Below are 25,903 nucleotides of genomic sequence, written 5' to 3'. Positions count from 1 at the left end.
CCCCCCCCCCCCCCCCTCCTATTCAGCCAGACATATGAGTTGTTGATCCATACTCCACCTCCACCTCAAAAGTCATTACATGTACACGAGAATTTGTAACGATGCCGTTGCACGGCACACAACGTCGAGATATACCGTTATGTCACATTAGTAGACACCTGCAAGCATCATTTTCCCCTTAACCTTTATTCTCAGTTCAATCAAAGATTTCCGTCACCACATCATGCAACATGTTATTCCGCATCAAGAATTAATATATTCCCTAATGTAGCCCTTTTATATATTGCAATTCATTATATTATAACAATAATACTAATGTTAACTAGAGTTGTTATTCGTATAATTGTTAAACTACAACCGGTTATAATATTTAGGCAGTGTCTATCACTGATTCTCTAAATGGGATTTTCCTGCACCTCAAAACGACGAAAGTAAGATTCCTCTATAGTAACAGCACTCAGCCTTTTTTTCCCTTCCACCTTCCTTTTATTCTGACAGAATCCCGTTGGAGGGCATAGAACTCACCGTCGAGAGCGAGAAGTTCCGTTCGAAAGTACAAACGCGTGAGCCGATGGCTCCTGTGGGTATAGGTACTCATACACAGATATAATATTTCCTTTCTGATTGTTTTGTTATCCCTTTTCTCTGTCTTCCTCCCCCAATCCTTTATTTATCATTCTATCCTTTTTCCCTTTTAAACCAACGGCGGTAAACCGTTATGTCATATTAGGGAATATACACTCTGTGTCAATGCATTAAAAATATTTCTCATACCGCTCTCAAAAATTTCTCAAACATACAGATCGTAGACTCTGATAACATCCAATCAACTTCCATTTGATCCTATGCTGTGTGTCAACGGTGAACTAATGTTTCGTTGAGACAGTGGAAAGATAGGTCTTACCGTTTAGTTCTTTATCTCCCGGTACGACCAGTTATAACATCGAGTATCGGAGAATTCATGTGAAACAAATGAGCATTATCTCTCTTATACAACTGCATATATTTAATATTACATTAGTGTCCCTGAATTTAATACGCATATACGCATTTTAATATTTACAAGGTCAAAGATTTTAGCAATACGAAAAATTACTAAATCTATTACGCAATACTCAATGTATTCGCACCCACGAACAGTATAAATTATGTGATTAGAAATTCGTAGCTTCAGAAACTTGAATATTATTTCGAAATAGTTGTCATGTCCTTCAACCAGAATTCTTTTGCGAGTAGAAAATTTTAATAGATTCTAGGGGACAAATGTTATGTAATTAACAGTGCTGAATAACTTACCTTATGTTATATTTCTAATGAGATTGTCTTTCGACTGCTAACATGAAGCCAAACTCTCTGTCATTTCTTCCTTATTGCTGGTGAGTTTCTTCTCAACAAGTGATTGATCGGTGTGATATTGTCTTGTTGTATCCGATAGGTCTCGACCATAAATCACTAAATTCAACAAAACTTGCAATTGCCAGTACTACTACTATTACTGCTACACCTCCTCCTCCTCCTCCTCCTCCTCCTTCTTCTTCTTCTTGTCCTCTTCCTTCTAATGCTTATAAGCTTTGGAGTTGAGAGTATATTGACAAATACACTATTCACGAACACATTATTATTATTATTTTTTTTTTGACTTTGACAATTGGACAAACAGTTCCACACGTGAGCATTCAAATACAGTTCAAAGTGAATGAAAATACACTTTGTAGGAAAATGATGATGATAAAAATGGGATAAAATTATATTAAAATATATTGTTTGCGGGCTGACACTTTTCCTAAGCAAGGGTGAACCACCTCGGTACTTAATCAGCAGTTGTTTCGTACAAGCCGCGTGGTACGTACTGACGCGGCGAAGGATGGGTATGGGTGTATAGGATCAAGCTGTTGGAGTACACTGGAGAACAGCGCCGGCACCCGCTGTGGACTGCCAAGGAGGAAGGAAGGGGGTACACACGAGTACATACAACCAAGCCGGTCCGCCACACTCCAGCAGAAGCGTGGAGAAGGCTCTTGGTTTTACCTGGCTTCGCCTTCAGAGTTCATTTGTTCTTCGTGTCTTCCTCGTTCGTTTCGTTCGGGCCCTCCTCTGCCCTGACGAGTATCTATGGTTGTTCGTCTCCGTTCGGTTAGACTCGGCTCTCGACATTCCCGACTGAGAAAACGTGTGCTACTATAATGTAGAGGGTATTCCTCCATTCTCCCCCTCTACCCTCCGAGGGCCTCCATTGCCACCATTGCCATAGACAACGGTACTTCGGACTCTCTTCCGTCTCGCTTTTCGATCTCTGGTTACTGACCTCCGAAAATAACTCCAAGGAACGAGTCTCTCTCCCTTCCCCTTTTGCCTATCCTTCTGTGTCTTCCAAACTAAATTTTATTATTACTTTCGTTCCATTCCTGTTAGATCTCACTTTTCTTCTTCTTCTTCGTCTTCTTCTTCTTCTGCTTCTTCTACATCAACCCGCTATATTTTTCAATGTATTTATTACTCATAGCCACATTAATAGCCACAATAAATATCACATATTACAAGTAATTTTTATCAATTCATTAAAGGCCTCATGTAGACACTGTCTGCGCAAGCATTCAACTCACCACTATGTGGCATTGATGTTACTGTATCTGTCAACGTTATATGCCGCGCGTCATCGAGTCAACGCAACATTAATTAATACTCAGGTGCTGGAAGATTACTTTTTTTTTCCAAGACGAAAATATATTCTCTATCAATTGCTATGAAGTTGATGCCGCCAGAGACCGCGTAACCGGAACGGAACGAAACGCCGCCGTGGTTACTGACCTCGCGAAGCACTCTTACGCTTGCACTACTTACTAACTTGGTATTAGAGACATTTCCTAGGCTCGCAGTCATAAAAAATCGCAGCATCCTCCAAAAATGTCTTCGTCATAATCGCCTGGCATTTGTTTTGTCTTTATTTTCCAATTGAGAAATTTTATTCATCAATATCGTGGTAATAATTTTCACATTTATAATTATCTCATAATCGCTAGGATTGGGATCATTTTTATTGGTCGAGTCAATCAAATCTATATTAACAAAGTAAGACAAAGAACATTGATGGCAACAACTTTGAGTTCATTAACCCCCTTCCTCCTCTTCCTCGTCCACGTCGTCGTCCTCTTCCTCCTCCTCCTCCACCGCCACTGAAAATACTCTTACATCGTGGTTGCATGCCCAGCAGGTCGGTGCACTAGTTTACTTTACGCTCACTCGCGACTTACACTCGATGTACTCATGGATGCACTCTCGGTCTTTTACTCCCCACTGTCGTCACAGCCTATCGTATACCTTTTCCTATGTATTCCTTTCGTTCTTTCGTATTGGACTTGTTCCTATTTCGTTGCTAGGATAGTTGCTCCACCCATATATTTTCTTGCATACCTAATATATTTTTCCGATTTACGGGGTACAATTGACAAGTTGAAAATGCAAGAGACTCCTACCCTCAATGGGATTTTTGTCTGGTTTGGCATTCAACTAAAAATCACCTGTTGACTCAAAACTTTGAGCACAGGCATCATAAATGAAGTGGCACACACATACACACATCATATATCTATATATATATGTGTAAAAGATAATCTTTAGCAACTGAGTTCTTTGACCGCTCTGCTTCTTGATTTTTCATTACACTACATCTCTTCTCGAATACTCAAAGTATAAAATAAAAAAGAAAAAAAAATCAAAGTATTTAATAATTTGATCAATTGATTAAATAATAATTGAATAAACAAACGATAAGAAGAAGCAGATAGATATATTGAAAAGTGGAAAACATGAGCGGTGAATATGTATACGATTTGAAAAGGAAATTATCGTGACACATTCGTTTTTACACGATAGGCTCTTACAGTATCACGAATTTCAGGTGAATCTCAACTCATATGCGGCAAAAGTCGGTAGTGTTCTCTATACAAGGCATTGACCCTGCGGTCACACATATACACAGGTCGACGTCCTCACGCTGTATTACATATACCGCAAACATTTCAATGTATATTTCATATAAAGAAGAAGTTTACGTGTATGTGTTTGGTAATATAAATAAAATTCATTCTCATCTAGCGGTATACTATTGGAAACCGTTAAATGTGTGCCGGTTTTCGAAGGCCTTACGTAATTCCTGTGATTTTAACGGAATCACTTTCGTTGGTCTAACGGGGCCCTTACAAATGTCATTGGGCAATCAACCTTTTTTCCCTACAAATTTTTCAATCTTATATTTTCATACAAATTAATGTAAGCATAAGCATGCACAATTGTCCTATTGAGGTAGAGGGCCCGGCCCGGCCCGGCCCGGCCCTTCCTCATTCTTAAAGGACAAAGTCGTATCCACATTCACTCTGGACGAGCACTTGGCACAGACTTAGTTGGGAACGTCAAGACCTAGTTCGAAGGTAGAACGCGACTGGCGAACGGCACTAGGTCACGCATCGTGCAGATCCTGGATGGATGTGTGTAGTACGCTTGTTTTCATGGATCATGGACTAACCTTTTCATTAATACCTTGCCACCTGTCTTTCATCATCTTTCAAATTTTCCATTATAACATCCGTAAGAGATGAAGCATAATCAATATCATAGTCATCAATCACTTTTATTTTTTCTAATCAAACAATAACAATTACAATAACTACAATGGAATTGTCATTGATTTTTATTTTCTCGACGATTATCACCATAGCACCTGATATACGACTGATGTCAAGAAATCTGGGCCACCCATAGCCGTTTACATAGTGTGTAGCACTCGGAAGAGAATCGTTTTTCCATTGAGAGAGACGACGCTCACTCTGCTTGTTCCGGGAGAAAATAATCATAGGTGCATCCGCAAGACGCATCCGAGAATGAGCCAGTTGAGTGTGGAGAGGCCGTTGTACTCTCCTGCTTAAAAAAAAAACATTTTTTAAATCGACATTTTTGTCGCAAAAAAAAGGATAAATTGAGACATGCGAAACATTGTTCCATTTACCATATACTTGATAAGATTTTCCATTTTGAGATGAAAATTTTTCATGCCACCACTATTTGAGTAAATGTTAAAAATATGAGATGCGTTTGATCAAGTTTCAGGTAAGAGTTTTTTTTTTTTTTCAAAAAAAGTGCATAAGTCTATTGCAGAAATGAAGACTCTAGAAAATGGAATAGAGAAAGAGTGAACGATCATTGAACTCAGGAGCCGAGAATAACAAAACTGTTGGCCGTGATACTTTCATTAAACAGTGCTTCCAAACGAGTCCATTGACAACTTTTGAACGACAACATTTAGCTATTTACCATTGACATTCACCATAAAAAATGTATCAATTAAGATTTTTAATTGATGATGTCTATAGTTGAGTAACAAGTTCATCGGACCACGAGTACGACTTTCTCATTCATGATAAAAAGCATTGCAATTATGGTTATGGGTTAAGGCTGCATTGTCATTGAACCACATTCCCACACAAGTGCTATACTCCATACAACCAACCGGAATAACTGTCAGTAACTATTATTATTTTTATTCATTGTTTATTATTTATCTCTGTGTTCCGTTCATAATCTCGTTTTTTCGTGCTTCTGTCATGAAAACGAAAACCCGAGATTGGTGGAGCTTATACCTGCATCACCCTCACATCGTCTATGCGATAGCATATATATTGAGGAAAAACAGGTTGAGGTGAATGCCCCTGTCAGACCTAGACCCAAAAAACGTTTCTTTTCATTGGGCGTGCAGCGGTGGCACTGGGTTAAGGTAGAGTTATGTGTTGCGGTGCAGCTATTGTAGCCAGGTGCATATAACACTGGCTTTATGAGCCCTACGGCCTCACGGTCAAGTTTCAAGGACGATAGGTCTAAAACTCTCATCTCTACCATCTTATGGTCTTTCAATAAGTATAACATTAAAAGGAAAAGAAACGTGAATTATAATTGCGTTGAATTCATTATTAAATTAACCAAAAGCACTTTCCTTCATTGTGTATAGTCAACCAAACATAACTGTTCGATGCTTGGAATTTCGCAGGGTCGATGAACCATTTTGGCCTCTCTATTTTTTTTTTGCATCAAACAAAAATCCAGCAACCTTGGTTTTCGGATGAAATTGTCTACCTCGAACAAAAAAAACACAATCTATTATATAATTTTGCCGTTGAATGGGCTTCTTTCGTTGTTTCACTCATAGCCAAAAAGTTTTGTGATAATAAGTTCAATTAATTGTCAAATCGTAAGGCAACTCCATATAATTTCTCCGAGTGTTGGTTTCCTGCAGGTTTTGCATCATCGGTGCCATCGACCTCGCCCGTGGAGACATCCTCGGGCCATGTCTCGGTAAGAAGGAAAAAAAAACGGTAAAAAAAATACTATACCAGAGGACGGAAGAGAGAGAGAGAGAGAAAGAGAATTATATTAGAGTGAAAAAAAAATGAAAGAGGAAACATGTGTTGTGACATATTATAACGTGAATTAGGCAGGAGGTAGAGTTTTTCAATGGCAGACGCAATGTATAAGAAAGATGTATAAGAAGTGAAGGCGCACGCGTTCTCGGGATATGGAAGTCCATCCTTGATGGAGGTTACTCTGGGACATTGTTCCACATCTTTCGTTGGCTACGTGCTTTCCGTCTTTCTTTCACTCGCTACGATACCTGTATGCACCTCTTGGTAGTTTTTCTTCCTTGCCCGCCTGTTTGCCCCTTCCACCCTACACACTTATTTTCGCCTCAACTGAGGTTACAAATTCATTTCTCCTCTTCTCCTTCAATGCCTTCATCTTCCTTCTAATAGTTGTCTCTTTCTACTGTGCAGGGAAGAGGTGTATATCTCTCCTTGACTCGGCAACCGAGCCCGTTCACCGCCATCGCCATCGCCACCGCCACCGCCACTGCCACTGCCACGAGCTCGTTCACGGCCGCGCGTCGCTGAAAGTCAACGAACAGCGTAGACTCGACCCGGATTACACTTGGTTGTACAAGATTCGCACTTTTCATCGTTCTACGTCCCTCTCCCTCCTTTTTCTTTCACTCACACGCCTTCTCAGGGTCAAGGCACTAAGTGTCGTATATTTTATCATTATTATTATTATTATATCTTCCGCATTGCCATTACGTATTTATTCTTTGCTCTTTATCACTCTATTTTTTCATCAAATCACATATGCTACATTTTTTTAACGTGTTCGTTCTTCCTTTGTATATTGATCAATTATGTTTAAACGACAACAATGTTTTTTTTAGCACATTTATTCTGACAAATGATAATCAAATGGAAAAGTTTATCGAAAATACAAGTACATTCGCGTCAAGTTATTTCATAATATCTTTTAGTGAGTAATGCTGAGATTGTCAGCTCTTGCTAAGTAGGTATAGCGGTAGAAGGTTCAAAAGCAATTTTTCTCTAGAGAAAAGCCGAAGAATTTCCTCAAGCTCTGAACACGCACTTTACATTTACAATCGCTTTATATTTCTGATTCTGTCATTCTTATTCTTTACTAAAACAAATGTGGTAAGTTACTTTCCAGTTTCGTCTAAATATGGGAAACAGGCCAAGAAAAAAAAAGCATGATTGATAATGGAAGACATCAATGTTTCAAGCTTTCAAGTCCACAAAACTGAATAGTTGTATTAACAATTTTTATACATCATGTATTATCATTATTAGAAATATTTCAATAAACTATTTTACGTTCAGGTATTGGGCTTTAAGTTTACTCGGTGGATTTTCTATATCGGCTTTGCTTTGAATTAGGCGTAACTCCTTAGTTTTAGCTTTTTGCACAGACGAAGCATTTGCGAATTCTAGAAAATAGAGAGAGAATAATGAGTCTTTATTGAATATTTGCCTAATAGTATAATTGATATTGTTCAAATTTTATTACTCGAGCGGAATTCATGGGTTCTCAAAAGCACTGAGTGCAATGAATTTATTGTTTTCTCCAGAGCAGTTTTCAAATCCTGTTGAATATGTGAATGTGCCAAAAATAAAGCTGCAAAAAGATCTCCAGATCCAGTGTAATTTGTTGGTATTTTTGGTATGTCCATGGTGATTATCATATCATCTATTTGATTGAAATAGATGTTAGTACGTGTTTTAATTTTATCATTTTACCTTGACACCTTCCGTGTCTATTCAATGTAAAATTTTACCTTGCTTATTGCTAATAAAACTCTGCAATTTATTATTCAATTCAATGGAAGTTATAGCAACAATTTTAGGACCCAATCCATGCAATTTCTCTATAGCTCTTTTCACATCCTCTGTCGTCTCAATATTCTCATTGGTCAATAACCTGAAAAAAAAATTAATATTTTGTATAATTCTGTTGTCCATCAAGAGCTGAGGTACAAGCAACAAAAATGAGTATTACTCCAATTCAAATTGATTTGGTGTCACAATATCTACTAGTGGAATTACTTCTGTCTTATAAATTTCGATCAACTCTTCAGGTACATAAGTTTTTCCATTGTCGCCCAAAACAGGATCGCAGACTGAAGGAGAGACGAACAATTATCATTATTACATAATTAATGAATGTCACTGAGTAAAAATATATTACCGTATATGAGATTTGGATTTTTCTCTTTTAAAATGGGAACCAATTGGGAAATTTTTTTGAGAAAGGACGATGAGGCAACATATCCAGTGAGTAAGTGACTATAGTGATCCAAATCATTTCCAGCTAGTCCTTCCATCAATTGGCCTGTATATACACATATACATTCAAAAAGAAAAGAAACTTTTATCAATTGAAATGAATTAAATGAAAAGAAAATGTTGTACAAGTGCTCACCCAGATGATTGTCATTCAGGATTTCACCTTTGACGACTTTATATCCCGTATGATTGGAAAATTGCACTGAATTAATTACATCCACTTCGAATCCAAGTAACTGAAAAAGAGAGAGCAAAAAAGATTTTTTTTTCTTCATTAAATAAAAGACAAAATCAATCGATCATGTAATCATATTTCCACATACCTGTAATGGAAATGTTGCACATTTATTACCACAGTATCCATAAACAACGTGGCTCTGTATTGATAGTACGTGACGTTCATCATCACTAGTCATTTTATTGTTCCTCCAAAAAAAAATAGGGATGATGGAAAAGAATTACAAGTATTTGGTTTGTTATTCACTGGAAAACACGGCACAACTGATATGTGATGATAATATTCCCTATCATCTATCGCTCTATATTGAGCGCTCGCTCGGGTATGTCCATCAGTCACATGACTAAACTCTACATCAATACTAGTTTATCGCTTGGAGGTAATTTTTCCAAAACTTATGTTGAAGAATTTTATCTTGTATGCTAACATTGTTCTCTAACTAATCTCCAGATATAACATTAGAGTGAGCAAATGCAATTTATCTGATAAATAATATTAAGAGTAAAGTTACAAAACAAAAAAAACAAACACAGTTTGTGCAGTGATTATTTGAATTTCGTAATCAGTATAAATTTTTCATCTTCTTTCATTATCATTATACTTGTTTGATTTTTAAGATAAAAAAAAAACTTGAACTACACCACACACACATCCTTCAATCTTTATCGTTGCCAGTTTATGCACACCTAACCTTTACCATATGCGAAAGAGTTAATATATATCTAAACATATATAGTCAACTCAATAAAGTGCTATATTATCTGTTGCGAAGAATATTCTTCGTAACCGTAGAACGCTGCTAATACGGATGTGTGTATGAGAAGTTGTTTTTCGACCAAGGAGCACTCACTAATACTACTATCATCACCTCTGAGTTGACGAGAAAAAGTATGGCGACGTGGGAGTGTGAGAAATTTACTCAAGAAGACGGCGATACTGAGGGTATCACTGACAGTTTCAACAGTATCCTAGTGACTCCTGATTTGCAGGATTGTCTTGATGACAGTCTAGATTTGACCAATTTTGGAGAAATATACCAACAATCGGCAGACTATGATTGCGCCAAATATTCGGATACTGAGGATACTCCATTCATCTCGAGACTACCTGATGACACTACTGGGTGAGAATATTTTCAAAAAACTCCTTCATTATCCACCTATATATAAATAAGTCAAAGGGAAAATTTAACAGAATACATTCAATAGAATTTCAATTCTCTCTTATTCATATGGATACTGCAATCACCCACTTTGTTTTCAGATAACTCATAAGAATTGAGCATTTCCCTTATACGGCCATTCCTGATTAAATATCGTTCTAGATATTTGAGATTAATATAGAATTTCTATATCAAGAAAAACCTGGGAATTTAATGTTCAAAAATATCCAAACGTATTAGTAAATTCATGGCCTTCTGCTAAAAATAAATATTGTATGTGTTGGTGCAGAGAGAGAGAGTAGCAAAAACTATGATTTCCTAATAATAATATCGGAGGAGAAAATTTTCATATTACATGTTAACAGTACCATGCTAATTGTTTTCAATTGTCATTATTATTAGATACATTCATCATACAATCAGTCCGAATGAAATTTATATGCGGATTCATCCGGGCCAAAATGATTCTATGCCCGATGCTCCTTCGCATGCAACAATCACTATTGAAAGCACCGATCCGGATACAAATCAAAAGCACATCAGTCGCTATGAGTGCGAGTATGATGGTTGTTCGCGTACTTACAGTACCGTTGGCAATCTCAGGACTCACATGAAAACCCATAAAGGTAAATATTAACAAGTTTCATTGAAATTTTCACAAATTTTCAAGTGCATTTAAAAATATTAAATCATGCTTTTATTGTCCCATCTAATACATACTAATCAGAACATAATTATCATCAAGCCATTATGGATGAGAAAAGATGTTGGTAAGTTTATGCAATTATTGCATGAAAAAAAAAAAAAAGCATAATGTGATGGTGCGTGAATTTCACAAATTTAAGCTTTACATCAATTGATTTACAGAATGAGACACAAAAAGACAATGAGAAAAAGAAAAAGCTTTATCATGTTTACACGGCTGTCTATCCCAATGTGGATATGAAAGAATCGCTTGGATCTGCATGGCTTTTATTTCGGTCAGTGGTCAGAAATTTCATGCATGCCTCATTGCTGATAAATGTGAGGTAAAATTTCATGCAAACAAAACATTGCTTTTATTGTTATTGTTATTATTATTATTACTATTATTACTATTATTATCATTACTATTATTATTATTTTTACAGGAGAATATCGATTCAAATGCACAGAGCCAAGTTGTGGTAAGGCTTTTTTGACATCATACAGTTTGAAAATTCATGTAAGAGTACATACCAAAGTCAAGCCCTTTGAATGTACTTATGATGGCTGCGAAAAGGCATTCAATACTTTGTACAGACTGAGGGCACACCAAAGACTCCACAGTGGAAATACCTTCAAGTGTGAAGAAGTTGGATGTATAAAATTTTTTACAACTCTTAGCGATCTTAAAAAACACATTCGTACGCATACGCAAGAGCGCCCTTACAAGTAGGTGGAGAATTTATTTATTTTTATTTTTTCTTCTTTTATCGTATTATACATGCTAAAAATTTTCTAATATATGGTTAAAATAGGTGCAAGGAAAAAGGCTGTGGTAAAGCTTTCACTGCTTCTCATCATTTAAAAACTCACAAACGAACTCATACAGGGGAACGTCCTTATACATGCTCACAAATTAATTGCCAAAGATCATTTACTACACCACACAGTCTGAAGAGCCACTTGAAAACGCATAGAAAATTAATGGATAGTGGGCTATCCGTTCTTCATGCCCAAGAAACTCAAATTGCACCCCATAATATAATCAAAGAAGATTCATTATCAACCTATACCATCATCCCAATCAATACAACGACTGAAAAAATTGATAATACAAATATGGCCTTCATATCACCGAATATTAAATCGGAAGGAACAACTGTTTTAACACTCAACGATCTCCCCTTTAATTTATCTCCAAATGGGAGTGTTTTGCAGATTGACAGTACAAATAATAATATTTTAGTGGAATCAACTTTTTCATCGTCTGATGAAAAAATGACTAGTGAAACTTTTACCAAAGAGAATCAACATTTCGATATGTCAAATTATGGGGATGCTGTGAATGAAAATTCGGCCAATGATGGATTATTATCATCATCATCATCATCATCATCATCATCATCATCGGCGGAGAGTGAAACATTTGGAAAAGACAAATTTACCTCTGCACCACTCAATCTAGAACAAAAAATTGTACGTGATGGTATTCAAAATACTATCGCCCAATTGTCAGATGTTAATGATAATGGTGATGCCGATGAGGATGAGGATAACCACAATAATGATGTATCTTCATCGTGCAATATTTTCACCATGAAGGATTTGATCGATGAAGACAGTGTTGATGCCATATTGAACAAAACATCCAATCACAGCCAAGCACAGTTATTTGACAATAGTCTTGAATCTCTTGCATTCACAAGTGAAACCAATAATTTATTATTAAATAATGTGAGTGAACAATCGGAGGCTGTAGAACTTGCCATGGCTTCGGAAGAAGAAATTCCATCGCCATGGATAGATGTAATGGCCCTCGCTGCTAAACCAGCACTGAGAACAGAATCTTGGTCAGAGGAGATGAATGCTTTTCCGACAGCTGTTCATTCATTGGTGGACCTTGTAGGACCAGAGCCGTCTCCTTTACAAATTCAGACACAAATTCAAGGCTCAACGATTCTCGCAATAACAGAACCCGATCAAATACCTCAACAAATCATTACAAATTATAGAGCAAAGGAGAGAAATATTCTGCAAGAAATAACAGCGGATGCTGATATTTGCAAATGCACAGACTGCAAGTGCGATCAATCAAAAAATTGTCACAATTGTTCACCAGAACCAACTTGTGATAAAAAAACCAATACACAGATGAATATTGTCAATGAAATTGTTTCGTGCTTACAAAATCAATGTACAAATGATATAGCGACTAATTGTGGCTCATGTTGCCTCGTTATTTGCTTCAAAACTCTGGAACAACTTCAAAGAGTATTCAAAGAGAATTGCTGCAGCCGAGACTCACAAGGCTCATCGTGCCGTAGAGATAAAGCAGCTAATTTTCATGATATTTATCACGACGAAGAATCCTGTAAATGACTTTCATGTTAATGTTATTACTTCGGAGGCTTTACTAGTCAATTTTCAAATCGAGTCTTATGCTGTTCTCTTGCATTTACAGAAAATCTGTGAGAATAGGAAATAAAATGCAATATATACAAATATCTATTTAAAAAAACGTTTTTCACATTACCTCGACAAATTATGTAGCTCTATGATTTAAATTGCCTTTTGCGTGCGTGTATTTTTCTCAGTTGTAAAACTAATACTTTAAAAGTCATAAGTAAAGAAAAAAAGATTATTTTTCAATTACGATTTTTCGTTGATGCCAAACGCTAAAATATTACCTTGACCTTGTTATTTAAATATTGCAATATTATACTTCACTGTTGTGAAAATTTTTATTACACTTTATACGTTTAATGCTCTTTGAATTTAACATTAACAATATGCAAAAATATATATACATATATTTTTTTCAGAGAAATTGTTCAATAATTAAACGATTAAAACAGAATGAATAAATAAATAAAATGAAAAAAAGGAAAAGAAAAAAAAACAACATTGGTTTTTTCGCAATTACGTTGATTTGAATGGAACCATATAGACACAATATCCGTTTTTCAGGCTTCTATTTTATTCACGAATTAAAGAGTATAATTGAGTAACAATGATGAATAGTTACAGCCGACGGTGTCTAACATGTTCATTCCTAAAATTCAAATAGTGAATATATTGAATTTTTTTTTTGTTCCAATAATGCAGTTTTACGAGGAAGCCTGAACGAGAGCTTCTGCCACTTCAACTGCAATAGCAGCTTCGGCCTTGTCTTTATCAGAGGATGCGGAGTTGAGTTGCTGTTGAGCTTTGCTCAGGATATCTTTGGCTGCTGAATTATCTAGGGCATCGATCGGGTGTGCCTCCTCAGCCAATATTTGAACACTAGAATCCTCATTGATGGTTACAGTACCAGATGAAACAAATACTTTTTTCGTTTCACCACTTTCCTCATATACGGTGACAACACCGGGTTTCAAAACCGCGAGAGTTGGTACATGCTTTGGAAGGATACCAAAAGCCCCAGAGAAAGATGGTACATCAACTTGACGAATATTGGCTTGATCATAGAATACCTGAAATGATAATTTAGTGACTGACAGTGAATGGACAATTCCTAGATAATTTAACGCCAACAGTACCTTGTTTGCCCCAGCCAGTGTGAATTTCATTTCATTGCCACTAGCTTCAGCATACGTTCTGACCTGGGCTGTGACACACTTCATAGCTGGGCGAAGTGATCTTGCGAAAGTTGCCATATTTTTTTTCGCTTTCTGAAAATATATTTCACATATATAATTCCTATTGATGAAAAAATAATCTAGATTACATCTAACTGTTACATCACAGATTATATTCTACATAACCCTCATGTGTTTCATGCAATATGTCTCGATCAGTTGAATCCAGTCAATTTATTCATATAATGCACATTGATTGATGATTTATAATGACAAATTTATTTGTCATTTGCGCTTTATTCACTGCAAGTGTAAGAGAAGCAATTGACTCACCCTTTTTCTCACTCAACTCAAATTGGAAAGCCAAATAATATCTTTCTCTCCTGCGATACAAAATCACCACGAAATTCAGTTTAGTATAATTCCGCTTGAAATGAGCATAATCCCGCCATCTTTCACCGTGCCGCTGCACTAAACATATCGACTGGTAAGACATTTCTCCTGAAGATATCATCTCCAATATCGAGCCCTTTTTAACCATCTTATCAGAATCTGCCCTATATAACCGACATGATCATAAATATCTTGCACGCCAAGTGTGTAAAAGTGAAGATTTTTGTGCTTCAAAAACGTTTTTGATATTATTCTGCTGCTATTAGAGATTTCATAAAGTATGTATGATAAATAATGGAATAAACAATTATTTTACTGTCGTAATTCCTCATTATTCACTTGTAGTTGACATATAATTGAATGTCTGCATGTTTTCGTAGAATGGCCCGGGTACCAGATGAAGAATTAAAAAAAGCATTCGCCGAACTCCAGGAGAAAATGGTCGACACAACCCAGAAACTAAGACTAGCTGACATTCAGATTGAGAGTCTCAAGCGTATGAAGCAACATGCTGAATTGACGATCAAGGAAATAGTGACTCTCCCCAATACCACGAAGACGTATGAATCAGTGGGGAGAATGTTTCTCCTCGACGATATCGACAGTATTAAGAAGGGATTGCAAAGCAGGATGAAGAATGCTGATGAGAAAATCACAACGTTAGAGAATAATAAAACTTATCTGGAGCGGGATCTCAAGGAGAGCAAAAATAATCTGAGGGAGATGGTACAGCAGAGACAGAATAAAGAGGTCTCGGGGTAAGAGGAGAGGTTAGCTATCAATTGTGTGGCTGTGCTGTACCCATAAAAGGAGATTGCTCTCATGTCATCAATGTCTCTGCATTCAATCACCAATAACTAGAGATTGACAGAGTGAAATTCCAATTTTTTTTTTTTTTTCGTTTTGAAGGTATTCTTTCAGAGTTTAAAATGAGCTTGGCTTACTCGTCGAAATCCCACCATTTGTTGAGGAGTTATTGGAAATTTAAAAAAGACGTTTTATCTCACTTATATGACATTGAGTAATCAACAAACTTTTGTATTAAATCAATAATAATAAACATTCACACATAGTTTTTTATTTAAACCCTATTGGAAATCATTTACGTCCTCCACCAACTCACAGAAGAGAAATAATATTCGGAGCAAGACAAAATTTTTATTTATTCACTCCCGCACTCGTAAAAAAAATGTATACATATTTTGAAATTATGAGAGAGAGAAAGCAGAATCAGAGGGTAAACGATAAAATTTACAATGTCTTACAAGTTGTCTTGAGGGGATTGATTTTCTTCGTTACATGTGTCGAATCGTGTGATTATATTATGCGGGCAATAATAGCAATTGGGAGGGGGATGATGGTTAACTCCCAATTGCGAGTAAGTATTTCACAGTGTGATCGATACAAATATGTTACGGGGCCCCGAAAACTTGAATACGTTATTATAAAACCGAAGGGAGGAAGAAAAAGAGAAAGAAAATGTTCTACAGGCCTATTACAATATTAAATTCTATCTACTTAAGTGTCCGACCGAATGTCAACCAAAATTGTATTTTTAATATTTTACAATGGATTCATGATAGTAGAGTTTAAATCAAAGTATCGTTGAGTAGAGACTAATTGCTTACAAAAAAATATTATCAATGAACAAGCGAATAATAAATTATATCGAGTGTTCTTCATTAACTTTTTAAATTTCCTACAATTGTCAAATTCACTTAAATGCATTCCTTAAATAGATCAATTTTTCACGTAAATAATGATTATCAACTAAGCGTTATCAGCTCAATGAAACGATTATAAATCGACTGTTTTTCACCAAATACCACTGGCGAGACAATCTAGTCCCCATTGTATTTTCCTTTTTTTTTCTTTTTTTTTTCTCATTCTACGATAACAAATGTTCTCCATACAAAAAGTGATTTGTTTTCATCAAATTTCCATTCAACTTTTGCTGATATTTGACGCCAAATGTACAGATAATAAATACAGGAAAATTGTGATTTTTTTGTTTATTGGTACGTATTATATGTAGCGTTTCCCATTTTTTTTTGTTTCTTTCTTTTTAATCTTCTGTTAATTCTTAGGTCCTTACCTAGTGAAAATTCAACTAGTCATTGTGATTCTCACAAAAATAAAATTACATCGCGCAAATAATTGGTTTTCTATCGTCCTTTTGGTCAATTTCGGTTGCGCCACGGATATCTCGAATTATTTCATCCAGAAATCTCTTCTGCAACACTTTAAGCTGGAATAAAAAGATAAATTTTAGTACAAGGGATCCCTAGAGGACTTGGCAGCATTGAATGAAAGTAATTAAAACGCACATTATTTGGCATCAATATTGCAATCGTGATGTAAATGATGAATTGTTGATTTATTGCATACTGACGAACAGTCAAGGCCAAATAAATCTGTTTTAATTACTGTCAAACGATGGAGGAATTTCATTTTATGATTGAATGAAAAGTGTAAAACCTTGTGGTGGCTGTCCTGGCACGGAATACTGTGGCCTGAAGTTACCAAAGTTGGCGGCACCAGCAAATGTTGCTTGCAATTGACCTCCAGAGAAACCAGCTGGAAACTGTTGAGCCAGTAGGGCAGCCTGTCCAGCTTGACTGCTGCCACCTCCAGGTGCAGTTGCTGCCAATCGACTAAGAATCGAGCGCTCTGACATTTGGAGACGCTGGGCAACTGGTGGAATACGTGCGAGAGTGGCTGGCAGACGAGAAACATCAGATTTCATGTCTGAGAGGAGCTCCTCGAGCTGATTGAGGACCTTGTGGAGGACTGCATTGGCTGGTTTGTTGCCAGCCAGGCTCTCCTTGCTGAGATGCTGGTGGGACTCGGCGAGACACTCTACCTCGGCAAATCTTGCATTCAGACTCATTGCCGGATGATTTGGATCCTGAGTGAGATTCAGGTATGCAGCTCTCCTCAACTGCTCCTCGATGACGAGGGCCTGCTCGAGAAGCTTGAAACGTCTTGCCAAAAATTTATTCTTGATCTCGAGGAAATTGCCTTTGCCAACGTCCATCTTGAATGGCTCGTTGATTATCGCAAATCTTATATCATTCTGGATGTCCTGCCAGCGACCATAGCCATGAGTTACGATACCAGCTAATAACCAGTAATCATGTCTTCTGTGCCATATCTCATACTCTCTACCAGGCACTGCTGCCTTCTCCTCGTTCAACCACAGGGTGTGCAGCTCTGTGAAACCTCCATCAGCAATGTTGAACATGAATTTACGTTTTGGTTTCACTTCCACTTCTGTATCCTTGGTCTCTTTGTCTTTACTATCTTTCTCCTCTTTCTTCTCGGACTCTTCCTCATCGTCCTTGACGATAACTACCTCCTCCTCTGTCTCGAGCTTGGGTTTTGATTCACCCTCAGCTTTGTTCTCCTCAGATTTAACAATTTTCTCAGATTTAGCATCTGCTGACTGATCTTTCTCCTTCTCAGAGCTCTCGGAATCTGTGGTCTTCTCCTCTCTTTTGTCCTCTTCCTTGGGTTTAATCTCCTTATCACTTGATGCATCAGCTGTCTCCTTGGGTTCTTTTGCCTCCTCTTTCGGTTCTTTAGGTTCTAATCCAGATTCTTTCTCCTTGATCTCTTCCTTCGTCTCTTTTCCATCTTCATCGATTGAGGTTTTTGTTTCATTGGAGTTCACTGCAGCTGATGTTGGAACTGAGGAACTCTGGGTGGTGATACCCATGGATGGAGATGTGCTGGTGGGTGTCACTGTCGAAGTTGGACTTGGGGTACTAGAAGTTGTTGCTGTTGTACTGGTACTGGTTATTGTCGATGTTACACTCTCAGGGCCTGTTGTTGTTGTTATTGTTGTTGTTGTTGTTGGTGGTGTTGCAGTGCCTGGGGCAACAGCGGTCGCAGCAACAGCTGCACTCTCCGACTTGACTGGTTCCACTGGTTTTCTAATCATTTCAGGCATCGAGTAGTAACCATTGATGTGTTCAAACTCCTGGACTTTCTTTCGAATAAGTGACATGACACCAATTCTTGTGAGCACATGCTGACGACTGAGTCCTTCTCTGGGTACACCATCAGCAAATGTCTCTGCATTATCAGCACCTGGCTCGCACAGATGTCTCATGAAGAGGGAGACGTAGGCCTTGAAGTTCTTTTCCGATTTGCCCCTTAGGTCTCGCACCAACCTACAGATAGAAGCAGTCCAGACTATAATTCTCATTCTGAATGGATTTTAAATTTTCTTGACAATGAAGAAGAGGTGCTAGAAGATTCTAGGGGAATTAATCCTGTCAACTTACCATTGAGAATTGAATGCATCCTGAGGTGGCATTCCATAGCGCATTATTGCGTTGAGGAAGGCCTTTCGTTGTCTCGCGTTGAAACCGAGAACCTACAGAAAATGAAAAATTAAATTTTTTATATAGAGTTTAATTTTCTAATTCTACTTAAAATGCAATTGAATATGAATTGCATTGGGGGAGAAAATTGACACTCAACTTTTCAGACAAATTAATAATAACAAACCTCAATATTTCCATTAACTCTAGCAAGCAGTGGTGGCAATGGCCTGTCCTTCTCATCACGTCTCTCCAATCGACGTCTACTCCTCCTTGACAACAGGTCCCCATCTCCTTTCTCATCAAAGTCATCATCCTCCTTATCATCATCACTCGGTGCACTAAAGTCACTGTTGTAATCAGAGAGATTCTCCTGCCAGGGTTGATCATCACGTGCCCCCTGGTCCCCAGTGACTCCACCATCGTTGTAATTGACCTGTTTGCGGACACGTTTACCCTTGCCAAGGGTCCGGGCGATGTCCTCCTGCTGCTGCTCGTAGTGATGCCTGAGGAGTTTGATCCAGTAAGCTGGATCAGTGTTTTCCGCTTCCTGCTTGATAATCTCTGTATCAGCTTCCTCCTCAGTTTCACCCTCCTTGGTAACATAAGAGGCAACTTTGAAGGAACTTAAGTACTCGTTTGCCCAGTTCTCCTTCTGCTCGATACCCTCTTTACTGCGATCAAGGAGTTCAGCCACTGCCTTGTCGTCATAATGAATTGCCTCATCCTCCTTGCCCTCTTCTTCTTTGAACAACTCTTCAGTGCCAAAACGTAAAATGTCATCAAGCTCTTGTTTACTGAAGTTGGCGCCCTTTCCTCCCATTCCAGGTCTCACCACCAAATGAGTCAACATCATCTTTCGTTTGGCAACCTGGGTCACACGTTCCTCCACTGAATTTCTCGTGACGAATCGATAAATCATAACCTTGTTGGCTTGACCGATTCTGTGGGCACGAGAGAATGCCTGAATATCATTGTGGGGATTCCAATCGGAATCGTAGATTATCACAGTGTCAGCTGTTGCCAAGTTGATACCAAGACCACCAGCACGAGTAGACAGTAGAAATACAAATTGTTGAGCACCAGGCGCATTAAATCTGTCGATAGCCTCTTGTCGTTGGGTACCAGTGATGTTACCGTCAATTCTCTCGTACTTGTAGCCCTCGCCCTCGAGGTAATCCTCAAGAATGTCCAACATCTTTGTCATTTGGGAGAAAATGAGAACGCGATGGCCATCGTCCCTCAATTTCTTAAGCATCCTGCTCAAGAGAACAAGCTTTCCAGCTGCTTTTATCAAAGCAGAACTCTCGTAATTGCCGTTTGGACCTGTTGGTGCCTCTTGGGATGCAGCTGGGAATAAGTACGGATGATTACAACACTTCTTCAAATCCATCATGATGTTCAGGAGGGACACCTGCTGACCTCCGCCTTTTGGATTGAGAGCCTCGAAGTTTCTCGTTAAAATGTACTTGTAGTATTTCTTTTGCATTGGGGAGAGCTCGACACGAACAATAAACTCTGATTTACTCGGCATATTTTTCAGTACATCTGCCTTCAATCTTCTCAACATGTGGGGACCCAACATCTCGTGAAGTTTCTTCACCTGTTCCTCCTTGGAAATATCTGCAAACTCGTTTTGGAATGCAGACAGATCGTTGAACTTGTCTCGACAGAGGAAATTTAGGAGATGGAAAAGCTCTTCGAGGTTATTCTGAAGGGGTGTACCAGTGAGCAATAATTTATAAGCAATGTTATACGACGCCAGCAGCCTGAAGAACTTGGACTGATTAGACTTGAGCCTGTGAGCCTCGTCCACAACGAGAACAGCCCAGTCGATCGATCCTAAACATGCAGAGTCAATCGAAATGAGTTCATAACTTGTCAGCAAGACGTTGAATTTAATCTGTGAAGAGCGAATTTTTGAGGCACGACCAGAACGCACAGCACCTTCCTCAAAGGACAATTCATTCTCTCGAATGACAATTCGACTGTCTTTATCACCGACATATGTGACGCAGTAGAAATCAGGCGCCCAAGTCTCGAACTCACGTTCCCAATTGATGATAGTGGAGAGGGGAACCGAGACAAGGAAAGGTCCCTTGCAGTGTCCCTCTTTGTAAAGTGAATAGAGGAAAGTGATGGTTTGAATGGTCTTACCGAGACCCATTTCATCAGCGAGGATGGTGTCGATGCCCTGTCCCCACGAGTATCTCAACCAGTTGAGACCCTCCAGTTGATAAGGATGTAGCTGCATCCCAGTAATGTCGAGATAGTCTGGTTGTCTCTCGTATTTCTTCTTCAGGTCTGTTGTGGGCTTGTCAGGAGGTGGAGTATAACGTCTTGGGGCTCTCTCTTCATCGTCAATGAGTTCACGTGTCTTGGACTTTTTTCCTTTACCCTTTTTCCCTTTTCTCGAAGTGGTGCCCTCCAAGCTATTGGCAGCTCGCAGATCCTGGTAGTAATCGATGGCCTGTTTGAGCCCAGGAATGTCCTCGTGCTCGTCCTCCCATGTGGCCTGATCATACCCCAATTCTCGCCATTTAACGAGATAAGCCGCTCTACCATCTCTCTGATAACGATGATTTATCACTCGGTGAACCACCAGCCACTCTGGACGAACCCCGTAACGATAGAATTTCTCCTCCAATGCTGCTTCATCACGAGTGGTAGCTGCACTATCAACGGCAAGCAGACGTTTTACTCGAGTATCACTCTCGTCCAATGGCTCTTCTAACTTTGGAGGCTCGTCCATGTCGTATTTTCGAGAGTAGTTTCGGAACATTAGGGGGTGAAATACATCCAGCTGGAGCTCGGTCACCCAGTCACAGTGCCAGTATGACATCTCAGCCCATTTGACGAAGAATTCACGAGTTCTTCGGGGCTTGGGGGCTGCTTTGCTGGTGGAGGGCTCCTCTGAGGGACTCTCAGTACTATTCTCTTTCCACCTCCAGGTTAAAATCTTGGCGACTCTACCCATCAGAGGGGGACAGGAACATCTCGGACACTTCCAGTCGCCATCAGGGATCTCGGAGAGGGGTGGATTGAGACAGTGCGTGTGGTAAGCGCTTGTACAGCTGTCGCAACAAAGGAGTTCTCCGCCGTCCTTGCAGACGCGACAAAACTCCATGTGCTCGTCGTCATCCTCGGCAGCACCTTCAACAGCAGTGGTGTTTTAATGTCTTGAAACACGGACTGGGTCACGAATGAACGAATCGTATAGTAATTGCATGTTTTTTATTTTTCAATTCCCTAATACTGTATAATAAAGTTAATGATAAACTTGGTGTATTAAATTGTGAAAATACAAACGTAAGGATTCCATATAGAATCACATTTCTATACGATTTTTTCATACGTGACGTGATTGCTTGTTCAATAAGTGGAGTCCAAATAAAAATCACCTTCCCTTCCGGGCTCAGAATGGAGGAGGAGTTAAATAAAACGAAAATTCTAATGGGGCGGATGTAGGGATAGGAATTTTTATTAAGGTACCTGAAATACCTTCGCCTTCGCAGTGGGGACAGCTCCATTTTCCCTCGGGGGTTTCCTCCAACTCTGGCTCGAGGCATACCAAATGGTATGCTCTCGGGCACGTGTCGCAGAGGATTATCTCACCACCTTGCTGGCAAACCTCGCAGTAGTCTTGGTGATCAGTCTGCTGAAATAATAATTGGAAATTATTATGCTAAACTTATTTTATTTAGTGAGAAAATTCAGTAATGATGGCGTATGAAATTGAAATTGGGGAGAAAGGTTATTATAAGTTTACTTGAGTGAATTCATTTCGTTTCATCTTTCATTGCTGAATATCCCACCATTAAACTTAGATACTTTCCTCGCCATCTGGAAACTTGGAGGTCGTCTTGGTCTTCTTTTTCTTTTTAGTTTTATTACCAATCTTGGTTTTAGCCTTCCTCCGAACTGGTGGTTCTGCCGGTGCCTCAGGGGCCGCATCCTCATGGCCCTTGGTACTTCCTTCGCCGCCAGGTACCTCTTCAGCATCAGCCAGCATCTGCTCAAATTCCATATCAGAGTCTCTGTCAGAGCCTGCGACACTGCCTTCGGCCTCCTCATCCGAACTCCCTCGTTTACGTTTTCCCAATTTGATCTTGAGGGTTGGCACCTTGGAGGCCTTTTTCCCCTTCTTGGCCCTCGAGCCACGTGACTTTCTCCGGCGATCACTGTCCTCGTCCTCCTCCTCGTCGTCGTCAATCTCCTGAACAGGTGCACCACGACTCGATCTAGCACTTTTGTTCTCCTCCTCTGCATTTGACATAGAGACTTCAGTGTCTGGTTGGGTATGAGGATTCAGCACCAAAAAGTCACGCCATTTTGCTGCCACCAGCATCATCAACTTTGACATCGGGACTTTTGGGTTCTCTTTAGCCAGTGCTGGTCTCACGTGCTGTTGAAACAATTTGTAAGCCGTTAGATTCTGAAAATCTGCGTCTGTGTACTCAATTGGCACATCCGTCAGGCCAAATGTACTGCAAACTTCCTCAATCGTTGGCATTCCAGTTGCCGGCTCCTGGGCCTGTGTTGTCGAGGTACTGTGACTCGACGATTTTCTCGACGATGATTTTCTACTCTTACGATTGCTGGCATAGTCACTGTCCTCACCTCCACCATCAACCACCTCACCACCACCACCACCCCCGTAATCACTCTCATCTCCCGAGTCTGATTTTTTCTTCTTTTTCTTCTTTTTTCCTTTTTTATCCTCACTCCTGGCTTTTCGCTTCTTTCCTTTCTTCTTTTTACGCTCCTCGGGCTCGTAGTCGTCATCCTCCTCCTGGTAAAATCCATCAATTTTATTATATTCTACAAGCACTAGGATTATTCACTAGAATTCTGGAGATCCTTAATTCCATTGGAATCTGTTACTTACGAGTCTTTGAGATTCTTCAGCGTCTGACGAACCGTCGAGGGGTTGAGCGACATTAGCTACTGTTGCATTGGACTCCTCCACGTCATCTTCCCCTGGGATTATCAAGTCATTAATAATAATTGATTATGAGAATAAGTCAGAGATATTCGTGGAATTCGCAATGTGATAAAACACGCGGTTTTGCTGTGATTTTTTTTAATCTGAAAAATCTGGAGAAAAGTCACTGAAAAGAAATGAAAATTTCCTGGGAAATACAAAAAATATCATTTTTGAGTTAATCCGCGTCTCATGAATGCTTTGTGCAAGTGTGCGGTCGCCGCCATTTTCTTTGGAAGGGCGAACGTACTACCACACTCTCCTATCTCTTTTTCTTTTATGATACGTTTGCACACTCTCTGAATTTGACATTAACAAAAGAAATAAATAAATTCATCGGCGATATACAAATTGAATAATTTATTATGCTCGTTGCATTGTACATTGGGAGATTTTATCCTCCATCTTTTTCATTATGGATCAATGCACTTTCGTTAATTACACGTAGGCAAATATATGTATATGGATGTATGCATCTGTAGACGTCGCCAAAGACTGTGAATCCATGAGAGAAAAAATGTTTCGAAAAATCAATTCCAGGGGGAAAAAAAACAGGCATCTTTGGCAGATTGAACTCTGCAATATTGAAGGAGTTTCAATATTGTTGTATTGAACCATTCAATTTTAATAGCGACGGTAGTCTAATTACATTCATAAACTACAATTTCCATATTTTGGGGAATAAAACCTTCATTTTATTGCCAAATACAAGGTTCTTGAACCCTCGTGGTGCTTGCAATTTGTGTACTTCGTTGATTCAAGAAATACAGCAAATTTTTAATGGATAAAACCGACAAAGTACAATATCATCTAAATATGAATAATTAAGCAATATGCCAAAAATGTAAAAAAACACATAAAAAATTTAATGAAATCTGGTGAATCGATATGCGACAATACAAAGCGGAGCCAAAAGCGAAAAAAAATTTGTTGGAGGTCGACACGAGAGTGGTGTAATGGTGCACCAGTTTTCTCAGTAGCCGATTTGACAAGAAATAAAAAAAAAAACGGGGCTGTATGACTATGGAAATGCGGGGCATCTCCCTAAATCACAGTAACAACGGGAAAACACCGGGAATTCTAATCATATTCATTATCCCCGTAGAATGAGTTAGAGTGATAATAAATGATAAATTTGATACTGTGAAATAATAATGAAAAATTGCAAAGGACCAATTGACATGGCAGCCATCGTACGAAAAGCGCGCGTCCTCCCCTGCGTGTCCCGCAGGCAGATAGGCAAGTACCCAAGTGCTTGGTGCCGGAGCAAGAGCAAGCCTTGGTTTTAACAAAAAAAATTTAGTGGCTAATCCATTCGATTATTACGATTATATCGGCATACCTGCGTAACTCTCCTCTACCTCCTCGTCTGACGCCATCGCCGATACACTTTATTTATTATTTAGACCACTAATTATTGACAATTCAACGACAAACGTGGACAAAAACGGCGGGTAAATGCGACATTAACGGCGTTACTAGAGATGCTCACGCTGCCTCGGTAAAATGTTCGGGGCACTTCGGCAACACTGAGTACAATTCGGCGTTCACCTTCGGCTGCTTCGGCTTTTTGGTGTTCAACTAACACTACCTAAATCAAACTCACACATATGCTGCGCAGTTACAGCTATTGTATGTGTGTGTGTGTGGGGGGGATGGACTTGGGGTCTCACAGTTCACCTTGGCTGCGGTTACTACCGTACTGCAGACCTCTCTCTTTCTCAACGTACTTTGTACTATATGCTCTTCTTTTCGTATTCCCCGCACCGTCCCTCTGGGTCCAACGAGTTTATTCCATTCCGACAACTTTTGCCCCCCACCTTTCACGCTTTCGACTATTTTTCGTGTGGCGCCCCGAACACTCCTAGATCCC

The 25,903-nt window shown here is 39.0% G+C and overlaps 5 protein-coding genes across 11 annotated transcripts; 2 read left to right on the top strand and 3 right to left on the bottom strand.

Moving 5' to 3' along the window:
• Positions 1 to 7,574: 7,574 nt before the first annotated feature.
• Positions 7,575 to 10,004, bottom strand: LOC107046214 (pyridoxal kinase). 3 transcript variants are annotated; one of them, XM_015268776.2, is made up of 7 exons: positions 8,987 to 10,004; positions 8,800 to 8,899; positions 8,566 to 8,709; positions 8,377 to 8,497; positions 8,156 to 8,298; positions 7,888 to 8,067; positions 7,575 to 7,807 (listed from the first exon to the last, which is right to left on the bottom strand). In XM_015268776.2, exons 1-7 carry the CDS (start codon positions 9,077 to 9,079, stop codon positions 7,686 to 7,688), a joined length of 903 nt encoding a protein of 300 aa, XP_015124262.1. In that variant the 5' UTR covers positions 9,080 to 10,004; the 3' UTR covers positions 7,575 to 7,685. The 3 variants fall into 3 exon arrangements, with proteins under 3 accessions (XP_015124262.1, XP_028982511.1, XP_015124260.1); XM_029126678.1 differs by having other exon boundaries at positions 8,566 to 8,899; positions 8,987 to 9,251; positions 9,770 to 10,004; XM_015268774.2 differs by having other exon boundaries at positions 8,566 to 8,899.
• LOC107046213 (zinc finger protein 143) lies at positions 9,245 to 13,399 on the top strand. Its single transcript, XM_015268773.1, has 5 exons — positions 9,245 to 9,280; positions 9,674 to 10,024; positions 10,466 to 10,689; positions 11,194 to 11,476; positions 11,563 to 13,399. Exons 2-5 carry the CDS (start codon positions 9,792 to 9,794, stop codon positions 13,124 to 13,126), a joined length of 2,304 nt encoding a protein of 767 aa, XP_015124259.1. The 5' UTR covers positions 9,245 to 9,280; positions 9,674 to 9,791; the 3' UTR covers positions 13,127 to 13,399.
• A 303-nt stretch (positions 13,400 to 13,702) lies between these two features.
• Positions 13,703 to 14,767, bottom strand: LOC107046215 (ATP synthase subunit delta, mitochondrial). The gene is made up of 3 exons (XM_015268777.2): positions 14,659 to 14,767; positions 14,287 to 14,418; positions 13,703 to 14,220 (listed from the first exon to the last, which is right to left on the bottom strand). The coding sequence occupies exons 2-3, from the start codon at positions 14,401 to 14,403 to the stop codon at positions 13,855 to 13,857; spliced, it is 483 nt and encodes a 160-aa protein (XP_015124263.1). The 5' UTR covers positions 14,404 to 14,418; positions 14,659 to 14,767; the 3' UTR covers positions 13,703 to 13,854.
• Positions 14,768 to 14,791: 24 nt separating this feature from the next.
• On the top strand, positions 14,792 to 15,804 carry LOC107046216 (prefoldin subunit 1). Its single transcript, XM_015268778.2, has 2 exons — positions 14,792 to 14,996; positions 15,099 to 15,804. The coding sequence occupies exon 2, from the start codon at positions 15,100 to 15,102 to the stop codon at positions 15,478 to 15,480; it is 381 nt and encodes a 126-aa protein (XP_015124264.1). The 5' UTR covers positions 14,792 to 14,996; position 15,099; the 3' UTR covers positions 15,481 to 15,804.
• A 52-nt stretch (positions 15,805 to 15,856) lies between these two features.
• On the bottom strand, positions 15,857 to 25,676 carry LOC107046212 (chromodomain-helicase-DNA-binding protein Mi-2 homolog). Of its 5 annotated transcripts, none has more exons than XM_015268768.2 (8): positions 25,373 to 25,676; positions 23,935 to 24,026; positions 22,882 to 23,838; positions 22,539 to 22,704; positions 19,234 to 22,199; positions 19,008 to 19,099; positions 17,197 to 18,896; positions 15,857 to 16,966 (listed from the first exon to the last, which is right to left on the bottom strand). In XM_015268768.2, exons 1-8 carry the CDS (start codon positions 25,407 to 25,409, stop codon positions 16,962 to 16,964), a joined length of 6,015 nt encoding a protein of 2,004 aa, XP_015124254.1. In that variant the 5' UTR covers positions 25,410 to 25,676; the 3' UTR covers positions 15,857 to 16,961. The 5 variants fall into 5 exon arrangements, with proteins under 5 accessions (XP_015124254.1, XP_015124255.1, XP_015124257.1 ...); XM_015268769.2 differs by having other exon boundaries at positions 17,197 to 18,893; XM_015268771.2 differs by having other exon boundaries at positions 22,548 to 22,704.
• Between the last annotated feature and the right edge of the window lie 227 nt (positions 25,677 to 25,903).

The sequence above is a fragment of the Diachasma alloeum genome, unplaced genomic scaffold (genome assembly GCF_001412515.2).
Source record: "Diachasma alloeum isolate Michigan unplaced genomic scaffold, Dall2.0 Dall_scaffold_01228, whole genome shotgun sequence".
Taxonomy (NCBI): Eukaryota; Metazoa; Arthropoda; class Insecta; order Hymenoptera; family Braconidae; genus Diachasma; species Diachasma alloeum.
This window is presented reverse-complemented; position numbering and strand designations above follow the sequence as displayed.

Coding starts and splice junctions, on each gene's coding strand:
- LOC107046213 (XM_015268773.1), top strand. CDS start 9,792: ATGGCGACGTGGGAGTGTGAGAAATTTACTCAAGAAGACGGCGATACT. Junction 10,025..10,465: donor CTACCTGATGACACTACTGG/GTGAGAATATTT, acceptor CATTATTATTAG/ATACATTCATCATACAATCA. Junction 10,690..11,193: donor TCACATGAAAACCCATAAAG/GTAAATATTAAC, acceptor TTATTTTTACAG/GAGAATATCGATTCAAATGC.
- LOC107046212 (XM_015268768.2), bottom strand. CDS start 25,409: ATGGCGTCAGACGAGGAGGTAGAGGAGAGTTACGCAG. Junction 24,027..25,372: donor GGTAGAGGAGAGTTACGCAG/GTATGCCGATAT, acceptor TGATAATCCCAG/GGGAAGATGACGTGGAGGAG. Junction 23,839..23,934: donor CTGAAGAATCTCAAAGACTC/GTAAGTAACAGA, acceptor GGATTTTACCAG/GAGGAGGATGACGACTACGA.
- LOC107046216 (XM_015268778.2), top strand. CDS start 15,100: ATGGCCCGGGTACCAGATGAAGAATTAAAAAAAGCATTCGCCGAACTC.
- LOC107046215 (XM_015268777.2), bottom strand. CDS start 14,403: ATGGCAACTTTCGCAAGATCACTTCGCCCAGCTATGAAGTGTGTCACA. Junction 14,221..14,286: donor CACTGGCTGGGGCAAACAAG/GTACTGTTGGCG, acceptor TTATCATTTCAG/GTATTCTATGATCAAGCCAA.
- LOC107046214 (XM_015268774.2), bottom strand. CDS start 9,079: ATGACTAGTGATGATGAACGTCACGTACTATCAATACAGAGCCACGTT. Junction 8,498..8,565: donor AAATCCAAATCTCATATACG/GTAATATATTTT, acceptor TCTCTCCTTCAG/TCTGCGATCCTGTTTTGGGC. Junction 7,808..7,887: donor AACCCATGAATTCCGCTCGA/GTAATAAAATTT, acceptor TCTATTTTCTAG/AATTCGCAAATGCTTCGTCT.